The 16,265-nt window shown below is 44.8% G+C and overlaps 1 protein-coding gene and 1 long non-coding RNA gene across 3 annotated transcripts; one reads left to right on the top strand and one right to left on the bottom strand.

Annotated features, from left to right (window-relative positions):
- Nucleotides 1-667: 667 nt before the first annotated feature.
- Nucleotides 668-12,246, bottom strand: CIDEC (cell death inducing DFFA like effector c). 2 transcript variants are annotated; one of them, XM_061603036.1, is made up of 6 exons: nt 12,094-12,245; nt 6,272-6,355; nt 3,948-4,089; nt 3,698-3,847; nt 2,662-2,849; nt 668-1,248 (listed from the first exon to the last, which is right to left on the bottom strand). In XM_061603036.1, exons 2-6 carry the CDS (start codon nt 6,322-6,324, stop codon nt 1,080-1,082), a joined length of 702 nt encoding a protein of 233 aa, XP_061459020.1. In that variant the 5' UTR covers nt 6,325-6,355; nt 12,094-12,245; the 3' UTR covers nt 668-1,079. The 2 variants fall into 2 exon arrangements, with proteins under 2 accessions (XP_061459020.1, XP_061459021.1); XM_061603037.1 differs by lacking the exon at nt 6,272-6,355 and having other exon boundaries at nt 12,094-12,246.
- Nucleotides 12,151-15,612, top strand: LOC133373388 (uncharacterized). The gene is made up of 2 exons (XR_009759671.1): nt 12,151-12,619; nt 15,111-15,612. It is a non-coding gene; the product is annotated as an uncharacterized LOC133373388 (long non-coding RNA).
- The last annotated feature ends 653 nt before the right edge of the window (nt 15,613-16,265 follow it).

The following is a 16,265-nucleotide window of genomic DNA, read 5'->3' as shown; positions in this document are numbered from 1 at the left end:
CCTTTGGATGCACTGAATGCATTTCCTTGGGGGGAAGAACATGGTGCTTCTCTGACACAGCTGGAAGAATAGCTGACTTACAGATGTAGCAACAGTTAGCCTCTGGCAAACCACAGGGCAAGGGCTACCCACAGAAGATGTGGCCTTGTCCTGCATTCCATTGTTCTTTAGCTGAAGCTGGCTTAACTAAGTCTAGAACATGTTTCATCAATGGCTTTTGAGGACCTGGTGGCTACTAGTTAAGACACAGACATATCCCACCCACCTAGTAGCATTGGAGAGAAACAGTTGGAGCTGCAAAGCAATCACTATTCCCTCCCAAGGATAATTTTTGGGGGGAGGGGAAAAAGAGACACCCCAAAATTGATAGATTCACCCCACACACACACACACTTATTAGGTCAATTACAAAGTGGCACAGATCACAAAAGCCGGTTCACCCCTACCTACTCCTTGGTGATCATGCCAGTTGGCAGCAACATGCGACTCTGTAAAACAGGGGTAGCCAAGGTGGCCCCCTCCAGATGCTGTAGACTACAACTCCCACCATCCCTAGCAAGCATGGCCAACAGAGTCAGGGGCGATGGGAAGTGTGGCCCACAACATCTGAAGGGCACCACCTTGGCTGCCGCTGCAGTACGAACGCCAGAAGAAAAAGAGTCACGGGTTTAAGAAAATTCTTTTTAATGCACTTATTGACAATGCAACACAACCCTATGCAAACAAGACTTGGCAGCATGCAGTTTTAACATCCCATCTCTATATAAATATGTGTAAGTGAAGGAGAACCTGGGCCCTACCCAGCAGCCAGCATACGTGCAGGAGTTGAAGCAGGGCCTCTTGGCAAATAATAATAGTACATTACAGCATTATATACATCCGTGAGTCAACGAGATAATACAGCAGCAGTGAGACTGCCTGGATGTCCCAACACTTTCTGCCAGGCACTCAGGCAGGGATATGAGTGTTCACGGTCCCACATCACCCGAGTCCATGTGGTTACATGTGCGTGTGGGGGAATGCAAAAAGTTGTCAGCTTAAAGAGTCTATAAAAACAGCAGCGGGACAGATGCCCACCGTCACTGGAGCATCCTTCTGATGAGAGGAGGCTGGAGGAGGCATGCAGGCGACGCATCTTCCTGTTTCTGCTCCTCTGTGGCATCCAGCAACTGCTGCACATAACAGGAAGTGCCAAGCAGCACATGACCCGTCGCTTGCATGGTGAAGAGGGTCCAGCGTAAAGCCTCCCTGGAAAGACCAAAACCGCAGGGGGGAGATTGTTAGGGACTTGGTTATATAAAGTGGGGGGGGCTTTTACATTTAAGCTTACATTCAGATGGAATTCAGAACAGGTGAGATACACTGGAATGGAGAGTTTGTATATGCATGTTCAGGACACAATTCTACGCTTCAAGTTCAAGCTCAGTTTTTATAAAGGGGACAGGGGTGCAACCACACTGGATTCAATTATCTTCCAATGCTTGTGCAACAAAAATGCCAGAAGGGGGCCCCTTAGCGACTGTTTTTCAAGAACGCTACAGGAAGACCATGGTTTGGCTAAAACTGGGGGGGGGGTGTCGGTGGATTTCAATAAGCCTCCCCCCTAAACATTTCTCCATACAATTCAAGCACTAATAGCTCAAGTGTTTGAGGAAGATGTTCTCTTTACATTTGCAACATTCTGATGCCCACATTTCAGAAACCATCTTGAGCCCTGTTTTTAAACAGGAGGCAGGGAAGTGCAAAGTAAAAATGGATAACTAAAAACAAAGTTTCTCCAATAGGGTTAATACCATCAGGGTCAATGGCCAGACGTCAGAGTTCAGCAAATCTGTCCCATTTTAATTTCTCTGTTTTCCAATCTTAAATTCAGTTTTCCATGTCAGTTGACAGTTTTTAAAAAAAGTCCTCATGAAAATTCATCAGTGAAATTTCCCTTACTATGCACATTTTAGTATGCGGTTTGGCTTAATATACACATTTTTACAAAGCAACTTTCCCCAACAGAATGTGTGTCTGCATGCCATTTTCCATAACAGCTCATCTGTATGCACGCTTTGCCCCAAATATGCACATTTTTGTACACATTACTTGACTGGAGAATTGCATCCCAAAATTTGGAGTCCAAATTTCAAAGGAAGGCTGTGCTTCAGTTCACACCAGGGATGTGCTGGAATCCCACCCCATTCATATTTGGTACTGAATTTTCCATTAATTCACTTATTCTGAATTGCCGAGGATCAGATTTTAATGTAGCGAATTTCTGTGGCTATTTTTCTGGGCTCCTGCTGTGAGGAAGGGCGGGATAGAAATCTAATAAATAAAATAAAATTTTGAACACCGACTTTTTGAAAAGTCTGTCTTTAAAGCACTGATTATGAGAATAATTTATCGATATTTCCTTTTAAAATTGATAATGTCAATATTTTTTGCACAAGCATTGGCTAACAGCTACAGAACAAACTCTAATCGATGCCAGCCTGGTAGGTCGATGGAATGCTTTCAAACAGGCACCGGCCAACTGATCCCATCCCTAGTTCACACATTGTTTCAGAAAGTGTGGATTGGGTAGATTTGCCTTTAAATGCAAACTGAATTGAATTACTTTCCATCCCTGGCACACGTAATCCAGCAGGGCTGAAAGACAGAAAGATAACTCACTTCATTATCCTCTTGGCTCCATAGCATCGTACATCATAAGACATGCTGTAAGTGCCATAGAGGGTGGCCTTGACATTCAGACAGCCAATGAAGTCCTGGGGGTTGGTCTTGTAGAGATCAAAGGTTACACAGGCCACATCAATCCTCCGCCTGGGTTTGTGGGACAGCGAAAGCTGGTAGCCTGCCGTCTGCCAAGGGGAAAAAAAGCAGAAATGAATACAATAACCCTCAGAACCATCAACGCCTATGACAACCCCAGCCAGATGTTGCAAGCTGAGCCATTTTATAGTCCACACCTTCAGTCTGAAAGCACCCACTGTTTAGATTTCACTCTTTTCCAAAGTCACAGCTTTCATTTCACAGAAGTCAGGTATCTAGCCCTCACGATTACAGAGCAAAGAGTACACATTTTGTACAAATGAAAAGCTAGAAAATCAAACTTGGCATTAACTAGTATCCATTTTCAGCATTGCAACACCTCATGCATGCTTATTTTCTTCTCTGCTATTTCATATATTAAAGAGCATGCCTGGTTTTGATAAAATCTCTTCAGTGTTTGCTTTTAAAAAATGCCACCCTTCAATTTATGACCAGTGGTATAGTCATCCAGGGTTGTAGACCTGATACCTTTTTGGGAGCGGGGTCCCAACCAGGTACCTATGTAGGAGCCAATCAGCATGAAAAGGGAACATGTGAGCCACTGAGAAGAGTTCTTGCCATTTTGTGCAGATTGGAGCCAATCAGAGTGAAAGGAGGCGAGTCAGCCACTGAGAAGACTCTTCTCAGTAGCTAACACAGCCTCCCCTTTCATGCTGATTGGCTACTAGGGATGTCTGTTGTAGCAGAGTGTGGGCTCATAAGGGGATGAGAGAAAGTGGAAAAGGGGGCATGGCATGACAGGGGTGCAGCATGACTAGTATGAAGGAACACTGCACTTCTGGATTTGTCACCACTCTACTGTTTATGACCTAGGAGAACAGGGAAAGAATTCCCTATTCAGGCCTTAAAAGCAGAGGGCTCAGGCCCACCAGCTCACCTTGGCTGGCCTCCATGTTTGTCCCTTGGTCAACACCAGCAAGACTGTGCCCTCCTCCAGCATCTGAAAGAAATCCTCTGTCTCTACGATGGTGCCATCTTCATCCAGGACCACAGAGATGTCGCCTGCTAAGAGCAGAGCACTGCATACCTAGGTAGAGAAAACACTGGGGTTGAAAAGCCACCTGCTGCCACATTTTGCCTCCATCACCACCACCTAGCTTCGGGAAGAGGGCTTCAGAATCACTCACCTTCTCCTGCAGATCCCTCAGGCTATCGGCCATGATCCCCTTGCGCACGGTGCGATCGCAGTTGCTCACTCGGTAAGGCCGGGCACGAGGAGCAGGGCTGGTCAAGAGCTGCTGAGTCATGGAAGCACTAGCGGAGACGCACCTGTAAGGATGGACAGAATGTGTCAATTGCAGTTGCTCATTTTCCAGGCTTAAGTGCCATTTGCCACCATGTGCATGGGTTTGAGATGACTGAGCTGTATCCACCTTAGTCACACACAGAGTAGACCTATTAAAATTAATGGATATGACTTGCTTCAGTAGTTCATGCGCTGGTAACCTCAAATTAGATTACTGCAATGCGCTCTACGTGGGGCTGCCTATGAAGACGGTTCGGAAAGTGCAGCTGGTGCAGAATGCAGTGGCCAGACTGCTCACGGGGACCAGACGGTTTGACCACATAACACCAATTCTGGCTCGCTTGCACTGGCTGCCTATCTGTTTCCGGGCCCGGTTCAAAGTGCTGGTTTTGACCTATAAAGCCTTACACGGCACAGGACCACAATACCTGTTGGAACGCCTCCCCCATTACGAACCTGCCCGTACACTACGTTCATCATCAAAGACCCTCCTCCGAGTTCCCGCTCGGAGGGTGGCGACGCGGAAAAAGGCTTTTTCTGTGGTGGCCCCCGAACTGTGGAATGATCTCCCAGAGGAGATACGCCTGGCACCAACGTTGCTGTCTTTTCGGCGCCAGGTTAAAACTTTTCTCTTCGCCCGGGCTTTTTAACATGCTTTTAACATGCTTTAACATGCTCTTAACTTGCTTGTATGTGTGGATATTGTTTTAATTTTTTTAACATTTTAAATTTTTAATGTGTTTATACTGTTATAGGTTTATTGTACTTCTGATGTTTCTTGTCTTGTGAACCGCCCAGAGAGCTTCGGCTATGGGGCGGTCTATAAGTTTAATGAAATAATAAATAAAATAAATTTCAATAAGTCTACTCTGAGTAAAAGTTAGCTGGGTGCAACCTATTATAATGAAAAAGAAGTCCTCATAAAAATTCACCAGGATTTTAGTGTACCATTTATGAATAATCACATTTATACCCCATTTTCCTCCAAGGAGCTCATGGTGGCATACATGGTTCTCACTCCTCATCTTACCCTTACAACAACCCCATGAGGTAGGTTAGGCTGAGAGAGTGTGACTGGCCCAAGGTCAGCCAGTGAGCTTTCCAGTTCAGTGGGATTTGAACCCTGGTCTGCAACCACTGTTCTTTCAATATACAGAGTTTTGTTTGGATGAGGCCAACGGTCCATCTAGTTCTCACAGTGGCCAACCAGATACTCATTAAGGGAAGCCCACAAGCAACAGCGCACTCCCCTCCTGCAGTTTCCAGAAATGGTGTTCAGAAGCCTCAGATAGTGGAGGCGGAACATAGCCATTGTGGCTAGTAGCCACTAAAGCCTTGTCCTCCACATTTGTTACTCTGCCCACTTTTGCCCTTGGAAGATAGCCCAGAATAATTCTACTCTAAATCTAATATTGATATATTTATATTATGGTTGGAAAGGGATACAATGCATCGAAAGCAATCATGTTATTGAAATATTTGTAAACATTTATATTGCTGCACAACACACATTTCTGCTGAACTGTTTTTGAAGCCCGTTTCCTTCTTAACATACACATTTTGCAGACAGTTTGGAAGAGAACAGCATTGCAAAGCAACATTTCAAAAGCAGAGCTGCGGTTGGGTCTGAGTCTTTGGTTTGGATTAGGTAGCTTTGCATTTCAGTGGGAACCAAACTCTCCCCACCCTGTCCCTAGAATCCTGGGACAGTTTTTTAAAAAGCAAAAGCAAAGCAATCAAGTGACAAGGGGCGAGAAAAACCACTCCTCTACATGGTAACTGCTGTGGCAGTTTTCAACTCCAAGAGCATTATCTGCCCAACAGAGAAATATTGGCAGCTCATGTGTGAAAATCTTGGACAGCTTCGGTCGATGTTGAAGTTCACAGACGTTGCATCTGGCCCATCTGCTGAAAATTCGAGTAATCACTCAAGGAGGCAACATGCACTCTGTGCCTGGTAAAATGTGCAGAGACCTCCACGTCGGACGAGAAGCATCATGAATGCTGCAAGTCCAACATCTCCATGGTATATTCCGCGTTCCCTTTTGCAGTGTTCCAAAATCTCACACACATAAAAATCTCAGGCAATCCCCACCGATGCTGTGCTGATCACACAAGTCCTTGGGCCATCTCCTCCAATTGCTGCTCAGGGCAGAGTCCTAGCCAGCTACCTTCAATCAGGAGGACCACCCTACAGGTACTTACTTGGAGAGGGACCGTGGAGACAGCAGGCACAGAGACTTCTTTGCGTAGTCCATCCTTGAGAAAGTGCGGAGTTGCTGGCTCAAGCTTTAGGGAGAGAGAAAAGGCTTGCTTAGCAGATGTCCATAGGAAGCTGCCTTAAACAGGAGTCAGACCATTGGTCCAGCTAGCTCAGTATTGTCCACACTGACTGGCAGCATCTCTCCAGGATTTCAGGCAGCCCTCCCTGGAGCGGCTGTGGATTGCACCTGGGACCTTCTGCATGGAAAAAGGAATTACCTACCATCTATCTGCGACGTCCCCTTTGGGAGGATAGCTCCTAGATGGCACGCGGCCAAGCCTACAGAGCCGCTGTAGAGATAAGAAGTCTGCATCTGTGTTGGAATTGCTTTTTAATATGTTCTTAAACTTTCTTTTTCTAAAATGTTTTTAATCTTAGAAGATGTTTTATAGCTTTTCTTGAGTAATGTTTCTGAAGATGTTTTGTTTTAATGTGTTTTAACTTTTGTTGTTATGATGTTTTTAATGTTTTTAGTGCTTTTGTTTGCCTGCTGGGAGGAAGGGCGGGATATAAATCAAAGAAGAAGAAGAAGCAAGCTGAAAACATGAGCCAAGAACCAGGAAATCTGGCACTTGCCAGGATGCTACAGAATAGCTGCTGCTAACAGCCTTCCCCGTGCTAAGTTTTAACAGTTGCTGGTCTACCTTCCAGGGTTGTTGTTAAACTCTTGATGATCTTTATGTAATTTACAACATCAAGTGATTGGCAGGCGGGTGTCCCTGCCCATCTGTCAAAGCTGGCCCATGGTGGTGGTAAGGTAACGATCTGGCCCAGCAGGCCAAAAAAGGTTCCCCAGCCCTGTACTGACACATTATTAGGGCCACCCGAGGGGGGGGGCACATAGCCAATTGAGATAAATTGGAAAAGCAGTCAAAAAGTTTGAGGATAAGCATAACAAATTCATATTAATACAGGAAGTCATTTCCACGAACAACTGCTCTCAGACACAGGTACTGGCTTACTAACCCAATAATATATTGTTTCAATAAGTGTACAAGATTATTATTATTATTATTTATTACATCTGTATACCGCCCCACAGCCAAAGCTCTCTGGGCAGTTTACAACAATTAAAAACATTAAAAACAAAGATGGTAAAAGGAAAGAGAGAGATGTCGGAACAGCAAGAGAAATGCATTCATATTAAAAAAAATAAATCAAGGTCAGTCCAGTCCTTCAGTGGGGCAGCATTAGTGTTCAAAAATGCAACACGCAGCCTTTTCAGGTAGAAAGACTGCCTGTTGTGCAAAAAAAGATATGGACTGCCTTCAAGTCGATCCAGACTTATGGTGACCCTCTGAATAGGGTTTTCATGGTAGGCGGTATTCAGAGGGGGTTCACCATTGCCTTCCTCTGAGGCTGAGAGGCAGTGACTGGCCCAAGGCCACCCGGTGAGCTTCACGGATGGGTGTGGATTCAAACCCTGGTCTCCCAGGTCATACTTCAACACTCTAACCACTACACCACACTGTTGTGCACCCCCAAATTTATCTGTGCATGCCAGAAGAGAGAAATTCTCTCCAGCCAACACCAAAAAACAAGTGAACGTTTCATGATAAGGTAGTCTCCTTTAGAACAGCCAATAAAAATGAGGGGGCACATGCTATCCCACCCCAAATAGGAACATAGAAAGCTGCCTTATACTGAGTCAAACCATTGGGCCATCAAGCTCAATATCATCTACACTGACTGGCAGGAGCACATTCCTAGCCCTACCTGGAGATGCTGGGGACTGAACCTGGAACCTTCTGCATGCAAAGCAGGTGCTCTGCCACTGAGCTACAGCCCATTCTCTTAAAAATAACTCCTGCCTGGCCATCTGGCCTAGCACCCACAATCCCAGAAGGGAGCAGCACTCGTGTCGTTTTACTTACTTTCACCAGCTGTTCTGCCGTTCCCAGTTATATCTGATTTGTGCCAAGTCCTCCCTCCAGTTATAAAGAGCCAAGGCCTCAGCTGCCCTTTGAACAGGAAAGGGTGGGGTTGCCAACAGGGCCAGAAGGCCTTGCCAGCCTGTTGTGTCAGGCTGCCTGAGCTCTGGAAGAGTCAGAAGCCGTTGGGAAATTAGGCCAAAGGAGAAGACTGCTGAGCTGGTGGTGACATCATACAAAGCAGCATTCCCCAGTTCCAGGTGGAGGTGAAGGAAGAGTCATTGCATAGCTACATGAGGCATCGCAAGGGCATCTAGTCCAGCCCTGTGCCACAAACTATTCAGGCAGCCATTCCCACACTTGACCACACAAGACATATCCACTACAGGACTGAGAAACCAAAGCCTAGATTTGTTTTAACCTTCACCCAATGTTGAGGGGGGGGGTTATTTTCTACTCCAATGAGATTTCTAAAGTGTGGCAGGCTGATATCTTGACTGCAGATAACATTTGTGGCTGGGGTGTCTGATGAAGTGTGCTTGACAATATCCAAACACCCTGAGCCAGAAACGCTTATTCAGAGGAGAAAGAAATATTTCTGTGCATTTGACTCCAGAGCTCTTTGTTGACCTCTCCCCGATCATTTTTCTATGAAAAACTATGGGGTGTTTTTACTACCCCAATCTGCTAACGTTGGCTGGGGTAGTAGATACACCCCCAAATGCATTCCTGGGACGTTTTATGCCCCAAGTGGTTTCTTGCATTTCCAGAAGGAAAACAGTAAGTGGTAACTGGCTGAAATTTGGGATTGTACAGATGACACTTTGTAAAAAGACTACCATGTAGGTCTACTTATGTGTAAATTGCACAATGAAAGCTGTGCCCTGGGGACCTTAGGGTAAAGGGGGCAAGTCAGAAATTAAAACAAACAGCAGCCAGGGCTTATCTTCAACATGCTAGATATCTGTAGCAAATCTCTTCCATATAAAGGAGCATTCATTTATGCAAGCCTTTAGTTCAGCCGGCATTAACCAGGTGTCCTCTGGTCTACAATGCCCATCAGCTAGCACGGCCGGGCAAAGAGTCTGGAGGGCACCGGGTTGGCAAAGGCTGCTTCAGCTAGAGGCACTTTCAAGGCAGACTTGGGGTGAGACTCCTCATGAAAATTCATCACCATTTTAGTGCAAGTTTTGCCCAATATACACGTCTTGGTATGCCATTTTTCCTAATATACATATTTTTGCAAAGCAATTTCCTCCAATACATTTTAAACGTTATTCTTCTTTAATATCTAACTTTATATGCACAGTTTACCCTAGTATATGCAATTTCTTTGGTACATATTCCTTGGCTAGAGAACTTTGCAGAAATTCAGAGGCGTGCATATTTCACAGGATGGCTGGGTTTCGGTTCGCCTATTGTGTTGAAAAGTGAGAATTAGGTAAGTTTGTGTCTTAAATGTGAATGGAATCAAATTTCTCCTCCTCCCCAGAAAGAGGTAATGTAAACACCCCCTGCCCGCGATTTCTCTGTTGCCCAAGGATTCACAAAAAACTGGATTCAGTCCTGCACATTACTATCTAGGGTGGGCAGGAATATAAGATCTAGTCCAGAGTCTAAAAACTTTCTTTACCATTGCCCTTACCTGCAGCCTGAGGACGGTGCAGTGTGCAAACTCAGCCTTATCCGCTTGTCTGCTTCTTGCAAGAATGAGACCTCTGTTTACACCCTGGGAAGCTGAGCTACCACTTCCAGATTACTTAAAGCCAACACACAAGTCCTGACTTGTAGACTCCTTCCTTCCCCGTCACAGGAGGGCCGTGAACTATGTACTCCTCAAACTTTAGCCAGACACTGTCTCAGAGAAGGACGTGTGTTAACATTCTTCATTTGCCCAACTTCAGCAATAGCCCTCTTCTGCATGCATTTTGATATGCAACAATTCCCCCCCCTTTAAATAAAAGGTATCAGGCTTGAAATTCCACGAAGGATACAGAATGTGGTATTGGCTACAGACCTCAGAATCACAGCTGTTGTGCTAAGAACTACAGTTTTTGCTGCCCTGGGCTCCATCTGGAAGGAAAGGTGGGATATAAATTTAATAAATAAACTAAAGTCAAGTTTCTAGTCCTAATGGCTGAAAGAGATAACCTCGGAAATGTGAGGGCTCTGCCTGGATGGAAGCAGCATGCTTCCGACCACCAGTAGCTGGAAGCCACAGGAGGGGGAGGGAGAGAGTGCTTTTGCACTCAGGTCTTGCTTGCAGGCTTCCCATTGGCACATCTGGTTGGCAGGTATGAGAACAGGATGCTGGACTAGACGGGCCACTGACCTCATCCAGCAGGCTCTTCTGATGTTCCTAAATCCCAGCAGGTTCTGAGTGCTTTAGGGCCAAAGTCGCAGTGTTCCCCTCCGCTGTAAGTACCAGCAAGTAAGCCATGAATAAAAGAAGCAGCAGTTATGCAAATGGCACAATCTATATAGATTGCACTTCATTTTGGTAGAATTCACACACAGCCACCGCATAAGGTTAATGCCAGGTCACTGGAGACAGGTAATTGCAAAAAGCATCATCATAAAGGAAAGAAGATACGAAATGGTGAAATAATTCAGGATGTGTATGACTCAAAGACATCCAATATATAGTGCATTTTAAAATTTAATTTAAAAGTTATGAACGGCGCAGAGAAAGTGGGTAGGGATATTTTTTTCCTCCCCCTCATATTACACTAGAGCTTGGGGACATCCAGTGAAGCTGAGTGTTGGAAGATTCAAGACAGGCAAGAGAAAACACTTCTACACACAGCACAGTGTTAAGCTATGGAAAGAGGCAGTGATTGCCACCCTGAGCCAGTGTGGTGTAGTGGTTAGTGTTTGGCTGGAACCTGGGAGACCAGGGTTCAAATCCCCGGCTCAGCCATGAAGCTCACTGGGTGACCTTGGGCCAGTCACTGCCTCTCAGCCTGAACTACCTCACAGGGTTGTTGTGAGGATAAAATCAGGAGTGGGAGAACTGTGTTTGTACTCCACCTTGAGCTCTTTGGAGGAAAAGTGGGAGATAAATGTAACAACAACTACTTTTATTATGCAGTTTCTGTCGCCTGCTGAAGACACACCTCTTAACCCTTGCCTGTGACACACAAGATGAAGATGTTCAGGAGCATCCCCCCCCCATTCTTTTGCTTTGTTTTAAATTGTGGGTGATACTCAGTGCTTACCCTACTCAGAGTAGACCCATTGAAGTTAACAGACATGGCTATTTAGGTTCATTAATTTCAATGGGTCTCCTCTTAGTAGGACTTTGTTGAATATTTTAACTTCTTGAAACAGAGAAAAAGACAAATAATTGGGTGTTAGAACAAATCAAACCAGAACTGTCACCAGAAGCTGAAATGATGAAACTGAGGTTATCATACTTTGGACACATCATGAGAAGACATGATTCACTAGAAAAGACAATAATGCTGGGAAAAACAGAAGGGAGTAGAAAAAGAGGACAGCCAAACAAGAGATGGATTGATTCCATAAAGGAAGCCACAGACCTGAACGCACAAGATCTGAACAGGTTAGTTCACAATAGATGCTGTTGGATGTCAGTGATTCATAGGGTTGCCATAAGTCATGATTGACTTGAAGGCACATAACAACAACAAATATCTTCATGAAGGCCACCAGCTAGAGCCCTCACACTAGTGGAAAGAGCACTGGCAGCTTGTACTCCAGCTTTACTAAAGGTCTGGCTATCAGCCCCAAAACAGGCCCAGAAGTAAAAAAAAAAACACCATCTCTGTAGTCAACTAGCAATGCTGTAAGAACAAGAAATCACTGGAGCTTAGGAAACTCACAAATTATTCACCTTCTGTAACTCATACACACAGCAGCCCCCTACTTACCAAGCCACTGCTACTGGTGCTGCTTCTACCTAGAATATTTAGCTGATTACTCAAAAGGATGGAGAGAGGCTTGGTTTTTATCCCCAGACAAGCCCTACCTCCCCACCCCCTTGAAGCTAATCTCCTGTAAACAAACAGGGTGAAATCTAGGGCAGGGCAAGGCTACTTCATCTCAAAGTGGAAAGGATTACCAGTACTTTAAACCTGTTTCCCATGCAGGGATGTCTAGGCAGTGTCAGAGGATAAGGAACACCTGGCCCTTTCAAAAGATGGCCCTGAGCAGGGATTAAGGAGCAACTTAGAGAAAAGGAACCGGCACTCAGGAGATGGTCCCCAGATGTGGAGGGCTCCTTGGCCTTTAAGACTTAACAGAGGGACTGTAAGTCTCTTGAGGAAAAGAGCACAGGCTATCTTGCTGCATCTTAGTGAAAGACTAACAGGTTTATTGGGGTGTAAATGGGCTACGTAGTCTACTAATCAGATGCATGAAGCACATCAGTGTATACCTGAGACACACAGAGATTCCGTAAGTTTTTTATTGACTAGTATGTATGAATGAATACTGTAGTGTGTTTTACGTTGGTTGTGGTTTTACATCATGCCTTGTGATGCTCTCTGAATTTTATTTATATTGATATTGCATTCATAGATATGGATGTTGTTACACAAATGGATATTGTTGGCATTTTTAATTGGGTTGGATCAAACTAAGTTCTGCTCAGAGTAGACCTATGGAAATTAATGTGCCTTACTCATGTTTATTGATTTTGATGGGTCTACGCTGAGTAGGACAGACATTGACTATAACCTATTGTACATATTGTGTGTTTATATCTTCATCTACTATATAAACTGCTTTGACATCTGTAGATAGTAAGTGGTCTATAAATGAGATTTAAATATAAAGAAATAAAATAAGTGACATTGAAATGCAAAAAGCAATCAATGAAGTTAGTGCTTAAAAGTAAGCAAGTAAGCTTACAGGGACCTTTTACAAGAGCTGCAGTTGTTGGTGATAATATAATCATCTTAGCATTTACTGCTTTATCATCTATTTGCCACCCTGAGCTTCCTTTGGGAGGACGGGCAAGAGAGAAATTTAATTCATAATAGAAAATTGCTAAATGAATGAACATTGATGAGGGACAGGAAACCCATTGTCTCTATTCAGACCCAAATGAATCCAATCAAACTTTTGTATTTGTTAGTTATAATTTGGCCAAGTCATGCTGGAGTCTCCATTTACCTTTAAGAGTTTTTGTAGCTGAGGGAATTTTGGGCGTGGCAGTTTTTTTAATCACCCCTGTAGCTGCATCTGCCAAAATTCACTCTTTTTCTACAAAACTCTTAAAGATTCCCTATCATCCTGTGCATTTCACTGTGTATCACTGAACACTAAAGTCAGGATCATTCAGACCATGGCATTCCCGATATCTATGTATGGATGTGACAGTTGGACAGTGAAAAAAGCAGCCAAGAGAAAAATCAACTCATTTGAAATGTGGTGCTGGAGGAGAGCGCATACCATGGACTGCGAAAAAGACAAATAATTGGGCGTTAGAACAAATTAAACCAGAACTATCACTAGAAGCTAAAATGATGAAACTGAGGTTATTATACTTTGGACACATCATGAGAAGACCAGATTCACTAGAAAAGACCATAATGCTGGGAAAAACAGAAGGGAGCAGAAAGAGAGGAAGGCCAAACAAGAGATGGATTGATTCCATAAAGGAAGCCACAGACCTGAACTTACAAGATCTGAACAGGGTGGTTTATGACAGATGCTCTTGGAGGTCACTGATTCATAGGGTTGCCATAAGTTGCAATCAACTTGAAGGCACATAACAACAACAAGACCACTGAGCTGCGGCCTTTCACTATACTGAGTCAGGCCCATCCAGCTCAGAACTGTCCACTGACTGGCACCTGCTTCCCAGAGTTTCAAACGGTCATCTCACTCAGCTTTACCTACAGGTGCTGAGGACTGAACCTGAGATGTTCTGCATATCAAGCAGATTCTTTACCACTGAACTATGACCCTTCCCCTGTCGTAGGATCACTCCCCCATGTATCTATGCATATATATATATACGTGTATGTTTATGTGTATATATATATATGCATATTGTATTTTATGTATTTTAATTGTACTTTATGTATTTTAATTTACTGTAACGTTTTGTGTATCATGTACGTGTGCGAATTTATGCCCCCCGGAGCGTCCTATTGTAGGGCAGAAGGGCAGGATACAAATATTTTAAATAAATAAAAATAAAATAAACAAATAGGAAGTGGCCTTGTCCCAAGTCATACCATTGATGCATCTTGCACGGGGTGGTCTACACTGACTGGCAGCAGCTCTGCATGCTTTCAAGGGGGGCATTCCCAGCCCTACCTGTGGCTGCTTGAGATTGAACTTGGACTCTTTTTCATGCAACTCAGCTGCTCTGCTTCCAAGCCACTCGCTACACTGAGTCCATCTAGCTTAATAATTTCCTCACTGGCTGGCAGTGTTTGAGCCCTGCCTGCAGATGCCATTGGGGGTTGAACCTGGGGCCTTCTGTGTGCAAAGATGCTCTGTCATGGAGCTGTGGCACTTCTGTTATCACACAGGAGCAGAGGAAGCTGTCTTATCCCAAGTTGGACCACAGGTTCATCTAGCTTAGTATTGTCAACTCTGACTGGCAGCAGCTCTCCGAGCTATCGGGCAGGCGACATGCCCAGCCCTACCTAGAGATGCTGCTGGAGAATGAACCAGGGACCTTTGGGATGCGAAGCTTATGCTCTGCCACTGAGCTACAGTCCATTGCTTGCAGCTTAGGATCGCTTGCTAGGAGGCACTCTTACCCATACAATAGCACTGAACAAGCCCAGTCCTTAACTTCGTGTGTGTGTGTATTAATATTACACTTTATGTTGGAAAGATGACATTACTTCTTAAATTTAATACAGAACTTCATTACTGGATTCCTTGCACTTTTAAAAAGCTGTTCCTTTTTTCTTTCTTTCTGAAGGTGATCGTAAATCATGGGAGACGAGGGATTTCTCTCGAATATGATGGCAAGAGAGTGAGAGTGAATCACACAAAAATGTATCTTATGGCTAGTATACGCCTGAGCCCTTTTGCACGCCTTCGATCAGAGCCCTCTGGGTGTCAAGGACGGATTCAGAAGGGGCAGTCATTTCCTTGTCCTTGTAAATCTTCAGCCACAATTCTTTGCACACCTTTAACCGCGGAGTCACCGGTGGCTTCTCCATAACTCTCCGCCGGTTCTGCCTTTGCTCTGTCAGCTCCAGTGACAGCGATTCGTGTCTGGTTTTCAAATAACAGCAATTTCCCCGACAGGTGAGTCTTCCTGCCCTTGGATGCAGCCTGTTGCAAGGGACAATGTCACAATCCATCGGATCTCTCTGTTGGCATTTAGAAGGTGCTTCTCGGGCTGGTATCTTACCACAGGATTCAGATTGTAATGCAAGAAATAAAGGAAGCAATAAACAGGCAATTAAAAATAAAAACGAAGATTTAATGCATTGGCTGCGCAAAGTCCCATCTTCTGCCCCAAATGCACAGGCAAGGCCAGACCACCTGAATGAAGCTCACAGATCACAGTTTGGGGACTCTTGCCCTTGATACAAGATGAGTCTAAAAGAAGTGTCACCCTCCCCCCCAAAAACCCCTTATATTTGAACATGTGGCCTCTGACTATTATTGTTAGCAGGGCCATACTAACTCATGGGTCTAATTTGGCCTGGCAGAGGTCCTAATTAACCCCATGAGTCCATTTCCCCCTCCCATATCATGTCCACCTGCCCCACACCTGATATTCGACGTCAGGTGTGGGGCAGGTAAAAAAGCTCATTCAGAAGGTTCATTCGGAAGGTTCAACTGCAGTCCTGACTGGTCCTTGGCAAGCAGGGCTTGCTGATAGTGTCGATCAGCTGATAAGCACAGACAGCGAGCCCATGGAAGTTCTCATCTGAGGTCATAATAATGGTGTCAGGTGGTTGGCAGCTGGGTGGCCCCGGCCAGATGTCTGCAGATGGTGGGCCGGTTCTCCATCCAGCCCTGAGGCTGAAAAAGCCTCCCCCTGCCCAAGGCTCACCAATCACCCTCTCCAAAGGTTGGAAGTAGGATGCTTCTGAATACCAGTTGCGGGGAATCGCGAGCA

This window comes from Rhineura floridana, chromosome 19 (genome assembly GCF_030035675.1).
Source record: "Rhineura floridana isolate rRhiFlo1 chromosome 19, rRhiFlo1.hap2, whole genome shotgun sequence".
Classification (NCBI taxonomy): Eukaryota; Metazoa; Chordata; class Lepidosauria; order Squamata; family Rhineuridae; genus Rhineura; species Rhineura floridana.
The sequence above is the reverse complement of the archived record's forward strand: the minus strand, read 5'-3'. Positions and strand labels throughout refer to the sequence as shown.

Coding starts and splice junctions, on each gene's coding strand:
- CIDEC (XM_061603036.1), bottom strand. CDS start 6,324: ATGGACTACGCAAAGAAGTCTCTGTGCCTGCTGTCTCCACGGTCCCTC. Junction 4,090..6,271: donor TCTCCACGGTCCCTCTCCAA/GTAAGTACCTGT, acceptor CCATCCTTACAG/GTGCGTCTCCGCTAGTGCTT. Junction 1,249..2,661: donor GGAGCCAAGAGGATAATGAA/GTGAGTTATCTT, acceptor TGGTCTTTCCAG/GGAGGCTTTACGCTGGACCC.